Here is an 8,702-nt window from a genome sequence, read left to right on the forward strand (position 1 = left end):
AAACAACATTTAGATAAGCTATTTATTTCTCCACTCCCGTTAGTCTTGTGATTTTTAAGAGATAATAAAAGAGCAGGGGGGGCAGTTGATCAAGAGACATGTCAGCTCTTGAGGTTGCTGACGTTTGCGCGGTTATTTCCTTTGCTGGGTTCACTTCCTCAATATTTAAGTGAATTAGAAGCCATGTGCCTCTCTCTTCCTTTCACTCTGACTCAGTCACATCAGGCGAAATCGTCCGATCCAGACAAACTGCTGCTCCAGGTAAGAGTGTGTGTGTGTGTTCGTTGTTTATGATAACAGTATTTTGTAGAGATTTGAGGCTTGACGCTAAATGTGCATAAAGATGATCCAGATATTTACCACATAGATGTCAAATGTTGTGAGAATGAAGTGTAATATCTGAAAATATTCCAAACAAAGGTCCCTGGAGAGAAAAACTCGTACGTGTCCGGTTCATTCGGTTTTGTTTGTACAACTAAAATATTGCAAATTGAGTCACATTTTGTCGTTTAATGATGTGCCTAGACCTTTGTTAAGATCCGAACAATCTAGAAAAGTATTACGTGTCAGCTGAGATTTAAAGCCATATGTATTCTCTCATACTGAGATATTAGAATTGTAGCTCAAAACACCATACTTATGAAGTTTAAAAGTAGTACTTTTTCAATTTGTAACGCCTGTAACACTTCTCCACTGACTTAAATATTTGCAACAGAAAAAAAATTGTGGACTAGGTCTTGTTTCTCAGTCTAATTTAATAAACATCCAGCTTGCCTGCTGACTTATCAGAGGTCATGTGGTTTCAAAAGAAGCAATGACAGTCAGCCCTTTCACGAGCCTCGACGAAACCAGGCCTGTCCAACCAACCTAAGGTAGTGAAAAGTGATTTAATCAACCACTGTACTTGCATAGAATTTTAAGGCACTTCCGCATTCTACTTCCAATCCACTTTTGTCACTTTGTAATAAAAACATCACACCTCTAAAAGAGGAAGTCTCGATTAATTGCTTGGGAAATATCAAAAATGCCAAAGACACAAAAGCAGAACGTTTGCTCTGTTCCCTGTTGCTTAACTGCCTGAATATTGTGAACAGGTTCAGTTTTAACAATGATTATATTCTGCAAACCTTGTTTGCGTAAAGGTTTGCTCATCCAGTCCGAACGGCAAACCAATCAACAACCAGTGGGGGATGGCCCCAATGTGTGAGGACATTTCAGTAGTTCCAACAATGTCGAGTTTCAGCACACAACTAACGGTATATTGGTCAATACTGATTGTTTAAGGGTTGCACCAACAGTTTCAGAATGAACCCGAAATCTACCCCCATTAAGATGCAACGACTGGAAACAACCCTTGATAGAGTGTACCCTCACCCATATATTCACACAGTGAATTTAAGTCTGGTAATAACAGACTTGGTTTACAGCTCCATGTTCAACGAATTGTAACACTTTGCTGATTATCGTGTTCTTTATCTCGTAGGAGTCGAGATGTTCCTGTGCTGTTGGCTGGCTCTGGTGGCTCTCATCCCGATAACTTTAAGCACCGATCCTGGGGTTAAGGTCAGGCTGACAGAAAAGGGCCTTGAATATGGTAAAGCATGTCGCAAAGTAATCCACTTTTAGTCAAAAAGCACTGATCCCTTCAGAATTTCATCGTTACATTTTCTTGACTTTTGCCAGGCAGACAACTGGGCATTGCTTCCATTCAGAAGAAACTCAAATCCGTCAAGATCCCAGATATTTCAGGGAAACAGAGGGTGTCTCCCATTGGCAAGGTCCAGTATAGTTTGTCAAAGTAAGGCACCACTTTATTCCACACGCCTCAAAAATCTGTTGGAAACTGTTATGATTACTGCTTTTACAAAAAAATGTTGTTTCTTCTAGCTTGCAGATAGTAAACGTGGGATTACCACAGTCTGTGGTGGCTCTGGTGCCGGGAACTGGAGTCAGACTGTCTATCAGTAATGCCTTCATCAGTCTGCATGGAAACTGGAGGGTGAAGTACCTCCGTAGAATGTAAGGGAGAAAAAAGCTCTTCCACAGTGCATTTACTTTTTTTTTTTTTTTTTTAAATGCAATCCATTTAGTTAAAGAAAAAAAAATGCAATCTCTGTCTCTCAACAGAAAGAACAAAGGCTCTTTTGATCTGAATGTGAAAGGACTTACTATCACTACAAATACTGCCATCAAAAGTGATGAGACAGGCCGACCAGCAGTCAGTAGTGTCAACTGCGCAGCATCTGTTGGCAGCGCGAGCATCAAGTTCCACGGTGGAGCCAGGTAAGAAAAAGCCCATCATGTTTGAACCCATCTGAAGAGACATAAAGATGTTTTACCAGTTGTACTTGTCACGTCTGAAGTATTGCATATTCCTCTTTTGTGGTTTGTTTCAGCTGGCTGTACAATCTGTTCAAAAAGTTCATTGACAAGGCTTTGCGTAAAGCTATGGAGAAACAGGTGAGGGTGCACCAGCCTCATTGCTGCACTCAAGAGGCCCAGCCTTCGTTTCTGGGGTCACGTTCACAACAGTATTGTATTTTACCACAAGGAATCCTCCCGAATGCAGCTCGGTTTTTAACTGTGGGTTTAAGATTGTCCATAAAGGTGCTCAGAACAACTTTTACTGAGGAACTCTGAGGCGAAGAGAGGAAGTGGGGGACTTACTCAGAGTGCATGTAGTAAAAGCATTAATAAGTTAATAAACAAAAAAAACTAAGAATTCTGCATTTAAAAGTCCTCTGAGTAAAAGTATTATCAGCGAGATGTAGTCATAATAATGAAAATCCCACTGAGTGATACATTGTTTTAAATTATATTATAATTTAAATTAGCAGGAAAGAAATAAAGTCTTGTAATCTGCTCATCATTTGAATACTTTTCCCATGATTCCTGAACCATTGATTCAATTTGAGATTAAAACTCTCACAATACGCATCTCACCTCATTGTGAGAAGAGGCTTCCATAGTTTTCTAATACGCTTGATTCCCTCATCGCCAAAAGCTGTATGTGCAAGCAGTTGCAGCACCTTGGAATCAAGCCCGAGACAAACAAAAGGAGCAAACGAAAACGCAACAGATACACAGAAATACTCTATGGATGAAACAGGACCAAAATCATACGAGGCCTAAAGTAAGCACTGATACTAGAGCTTAACGACACAAAAATATATAAAAGGTATCTGGGTATATCTTCGATAACATGAAAATGATTTTTACACAACACAGAAAAAGAAGCCTGGGGTAAATTAGGTTTTTTTTTTCTAATAGTACACTAGTGGACAATAAACTGCAAAATATTCTGCCTCCTTTACATAAATTTGTCACAAGTGTTTCATAGTGTAACTGAATGGATCACTAAGGAAAATGTGTATTTACTTTCATGTATGTGTAGCCGTCACAGAAATGTGTAATTTGTTGACTTTTACAGTTTTTGTAATACAGTATAGACCAGTACATACAGTTTATATATTAACAATATTGGCCATATAAGTATATCAAAATTGTTTCCCTCTCTTCAGTAATCTTAAATAAAATTAGACCTAAGATAGCGGTATTTGTGGATGAAATATTCATTTAGAGAAGTCTTTATTCTACTGTTGGTTCACTGATAACAATTCTGAAGTGCTGAGAATATGTATTTTTGGGAGCTTTTAAGAATGTCTTTCTCCAGTCAGAAATCACTGAATAATACCAAGTTTCTTCTGGTGACTAAAAATATAGTTTTTCTGTTTTTTATTGATACAGATCTGCCCTCTGGTGTCCAACTCAATATCCGATTTAAACGGTCAGCTGAAAACTCTCAATGGTAAAACATCCTGTTTCTACAATAACCTCGATGTTTTACTGATGTTGAACGTACCAGTGACTTCCTATCTTATCACAGTTGTAGCCAAGGTGGACAAGTACGCAGAGATTGCATATTCGATGGTGTCGTCGCCAACAGTTTCCACCTCTTTTATGGATCTGAACTTGAAGGTGAAGAATTGTGCACTGCTACATATTCGAGAAGGATCTAAAGATACCGTATAGTTATAAATAAACTCTCGTATCACATTTTGTTTATATGTCCGTCCATTTTCAGGGTGAATTTTACAACATCGCGAAGCATGAGGAGCCTCCATTCTCCCCCACAGCCTTCTCCCTGCCGCCCAAGACCAACAACATGATGAACATCGGCATATCTGCCTTTTCCGCTAAATCTGCAGCCTTCGTTTACAACAAGGCCGGAGTCCTCAGCCTGTACGTCACTGACGACTTGGTACGTTGCCGATTCTTGGTGGCTCTCCACTGGTCTAACCTCAGGACACAAACCTTTTCACAGAAAACTAATGTAACACACAATGACTTCATGCTCTGTAAACATTTTTTTTTTTTTAAAAACCATCAAATAAAACCTAAAAAAACAAAAAACAAAAGTGCAACTAAGACTACAAACCTAATAAAATGAAAGGTATATATATAGAAGTTTAAACTGCTGCAGTTTCAGTAACCTACATTAAAGTGTATGAAACAGAAAATTAAAGTCAGACTTGTTTCATCTTTTTCCTATTTACAAATGCGCCAATGGGAGCTAATTATAGATATGAGGACATTAGTTTTGGTTGTCTCATGACAACGCTGGAAGCATTTCGGTTACTGCATCTGCGTTACCTCATGGAACATGCATGTCCTTCTAAAGTATCGAGTATTTTTTTTGTATTTATTTTTTTACCCACTCTTGGGTTGCATAGTTCCCACTAGTTGAGAACCACAGCCCAAACACGCCTATTTTTTTATGACTTCACGCTGATCTAAAAAACTTTCCTGCACTGTTACAACAGATCCCACAATCCTCTCCCTTCCGACTCAACACCGGAACTTTTGGAATCTTCATCCCGCAGGTGAAAACATATTTCACAGATTTTATGAGAAGTATAAACGTCTTTGGCAGTTTGTCAGCTGCGTCCGTCTATTTCTTTTTAGATTGCCAAGCAATATCCGGGGCTGATGGTGAAACTGTTGGTGAAGACGGTGAAAAATCCCATCATCACTTTTGAACCCAACAACGCGACAGTTCAGGCCTCTGCCACGGTGACGGCCTACGCTATCCAACCCAACACCACACTTTCCCCTCTTTTTGTCCTCAACTTGGTGAGTTACACAGATGATGTGATAAAAGGTTGTCGTGTTATTTAGAAAAACACTTGAACTTTTCAACCGTTGTCTCAACAGGAGACCAGCGTCAGCGCCCGTTTGTTTGTCAGTGGAATGAGGCTGGCTGGAGCTGTCACCCTCAACGAGTGAGTAACAAAAAAATAAAGCTCCGAAAAATGGGGCCAAGAGGTCGTTATGAAGATGAACCTCACATTTTAATTTTCCCTAATTTGCACAGAATGACTCTGACCGTGGGCACAAGTTATGTAGGAGCGTTTCAGGTGAGAGCTGCATTTTAATCCAAGTTACAGTGTGGAGGCAATCTTCATAAACGACTAACCCTAATCCTAAACCTAACCTACAGGTTAGCTCCCTCAACCGCATCTTCCAAGTGGTCCTTAATGTGGTGGTGATACCCAAACTGAATGGTGAGTGTTTGAATTTTCACTTTGTACAAGTGCTTTTCAACCAAAGGTTGCAGGAGCTTTAATTTCCACGATAACTAACATGCAGAAACTTTCCCAGGGGTACAATTTGCTCAGTGGATATTCAGTTATGTTTTGACAGCAGGGCCAAAGCCCCAGGAAGGGTGTGCTGACGTATCAGTAGAATGACAGTCTCACATTTCCTCTGAAAGTTGCATTCTGACAACAGCGGCTGGACTGGGTCATTATTTGAAAGTTATAAGCACAATATTTTGCTCCCAAGTGTGGTGGCGAAGAACTGAAGTATCAGACGAAAATACTCGAGTTAAGTACAAGGGCTTCAGTACAGTGCCTGAGTAAACGTAGAATTAATTGGAAAATTCTTTATGTACAAAGTTCTAAATGAAGCAAGGTCAGGATCTACTGTATATTGCAGATTCCTTATCGGACCTTTGTCTGCTAATTTACAAACTGTCCTTACCCACACTCAGGCTAAATAGGATATTTAGCTTTAAACTATGTAAACGAAATTATTAGAACTGTTAAGCTTCATTTTTCTCTCCACACAACTGTGTATATGTTAAAGTTAGCGTATTCATTCTTAACTTTAAACACTTCTAGTGTGTAATTTAATATCTAATTTATTTTAAAATTGTTATTGTAAACTCACCGATTGTCTTAAACTTTGTTTTAATCTTGTGTGCTGCAGTTATTATACTTCTTTTTCATGTTTCATGATTCATTTTATGTAAGAATATTTAAAGCTGCACTCAGTGCATGAACTGTGCTGGATGGTATTATACAAGCTCAGTTAACAATATCGCTGAGCTGTTTGCAAAGTTGGATTTTTGTGATTTGTTGATCTAAATTTATGAATTTGACTTCACAGTTCAACTTGCTAAGGGATACCCCCTTCCTACATTTGGAAATATGAAGCTTGTGAACACCCAGCTTCAGGTCCTGAAGGTCAGAGACTTCATATTTTCCATAAAACAACACGGTTTTTTACTCGTTACATTTCTTCTATAATGGGAATTTTTAGATATCATGTGACATTAAGATCTTGGTAGAAAACACATCAAACTTCTAACAGCTGAACTGAAATCAAAATCTTAAAGCTGTGAACTGTTTTCTCTAGGGCTACATGCTGATCGGGACTGATGTGCAGTTCACGGGCTGAACTGTATTCCTGCAAAATCCCGGGGTTCTTTTCTGCACTGTGGGATGCCACTGTGATAGCAAAATTATGGCCAGAGTTCCACCCACAGACAGGAAACTCAAAGAAATACTGAATGAGTATCACTTGTACAAGAATTACAAATACAGATCTTCAGATTTCCTTTAAAATGTTGTGCTTTCTATATGTTGTTTTTCTGTCAAATTAACCGTGTGCAAATTTTCTACATGAATTGTGAAAGAGAGCAACAGCATTAGTCCTCCTCCCACTGACTGGTAGGGAAGAAAAAAAAGAAAAAACTTGTCTTGCTGTAATCGTACCCCTTCGTTGATGTCACAAGTGGACATGGGTTCTACATAATTCTATTAAAAGGTGTGCCATCGTCTTAACTTCTGGAATGAAAAGCTTTATCTTGGGATGAGGTTTTAAAAACACTTTAAAACATGTTTTTGTGTACGTTTTAAATTGATGGCAAAAAAAAAAAAAGGACAAGCATTTAATATTTAAAGTTGACTCCAGCTTGAGTCCAGGGATTTATGATAAAAATCTGTGAACTGATATTTGTTTTTCAACATAAACGTGTGTGTGTGTGTGTGTGTAACTCTAAATAGGTGTAATATAGGGGACCTTTAAAGCCCCTGGAATCTTTGGTGTAATGGTTTTTACTTGTATGGCACAAAGCCCCACCCTCTTTAAACCAGTGAGCTGAGCTGTGACAAAAAAAAAAAAGAAATAGACAAAGGTTCTTAAGACATACACTATAAAGCTAATTAAAATCTCATGAGCTACAACCCTTTAAAAGGTATTTTAATAACTACCAAAAAAAATGAGGGAACGTTCATCTCACAGCCAAATTTGATGTATAGATTGTTACCATAAAAAAATATACTGTAAAATCTTTGATAAATTGTGCTACAATCATGTTCATGCAAAGATACAAGTTCATTATTAAGCGATATTAGACCCCTTTAAGGTGTGGTCAGACAGAACACAGCAAATTCCCTCCTTGTATTTTTTAAGATGGACCTTCCATAAAAAATGACCGGTCAACAGACATTTTAACAAGGCTGGTCCTCGATTGGATCAGTGGGTACGATGCTCTGCCTGTGATTAGATGTTACGTTGTGGGAGGATTAAGGCTAGGGACCAACCATCGACTGCATATAAAAGTGTACGTAGCTTCCAGCTCTAACAAAAGTACCTTAAACTGTAATACCTCCGGATGCCGCACCGGCTACATAGACTCCCATTCAACTTCTCTCATAAAATGCTTAGTCAATATAATTTCTCCAAAAGTTTTCTGTATATAATTCGCTAAATTGAGTCTTCCAGATTAGTTTTCTGGCCGTCCATCTGAAAATAATCCCATCATTAACTGTAAAATAGGCCTCAAAAAGACAAGTTTTGGGGGGGGGGGGGCGTGTCTGTTGGATTGACAGGCCTGTGGTGCAGTCAGGTTACAGCCAGTGGGCGGGAAGGTATTATTGTCAGGTGTCCAATTAGATCGAGTCAGATGTCCCGCTCGCTCACTCCCAACTCACCCAAATATGGTCAATACCAGCTCCAAAATGCTTGGGACAAGCAAATTCCGAACACGAGGCTTCAAAATCAGTGTTCACAATCCAATGGGTGACGTCACTGCTGATTGCCACTTGGGACCAACACTTTCAGCTGCTGCACTAAAATAGCATATGTGACAAGTGACAGCAGCCTCTAGGCTGTAGGATTTATGACAGGGGCAAAGGATTCGGGTGATGTTGTTATAGAAACATTATACAACAAGTAGTTCAGACCGAGAAATCTGATTCGTCAACTAAACATTTGGATTGTGCTGAAATCAGCATAACAGCACACCCTGCTCATCACTGGAAATATCACTCCACCTCCTCAATAGGAATATATAATGGAAATTCTATTTTATATAATTTGATTATATAATCATATAACAAATTAAAATTAATCAT

The 8,702-nt window shown here is 38.8% G+C and overlaps 1 protein-coding gene across 1 annotated transcript; it reads left to right on the plus strand.

Moving 5' to 3' along the window:
* The first annotated feature begins 211 nt into the window (after positions 1-211).
* LOC138208909 (bactericidal permeability-increasing protein-like) lies at positions 212-7,298 on the plus strand. The gene is made up of 16 exons (XM_069167176.1): positions 212-261; positions 1,484-1,594; positions 1,684-1,798; positions 1,888-2,019; positions 2,128-2,283; positions 2,397-2,460; positions 3,748-3,808; positions 3,887-3,978; positions 4,085-4,261; positions 4,824-4,883; positions 4,966-5,133; positions 5,215-5,282; positions 5,375-5,417; positions 5,501-5,564; positions 6,451-6,527; positions 6,700-7,298. Exons 2-16 carry the CDS (start codon positions 1,492-1,494, stop codon positions 6,739-6,741), a joined length of 1,422 nt encoding a protein of 473 aa, XP_069023277.1. The 5' UTR covers positions 212-261; positions 1,484-1,491; the 3' UTR covers positions 6,742-7,298.
* The last annotated feature ends 1,404 nt before the right edge of the window (positions 7,299-8,702 follow it).

Source organism: Embiotoca jacksoni, unplaced genomic scaffold, assembly GCF_022577435.1.
Source record: "Embiotoca jacksoni isolate LCO1_2020_lvr unplaced genomic scaffold, fEmbJac1.0.p SCAF_1, whole genome shotgun sequence".
Lineage (NCBI taxonomy): Eukaryota > Metazoa > Chordata > Actinopteri > Embiotocidae > Embiotoca > Embiotoca jacksoni.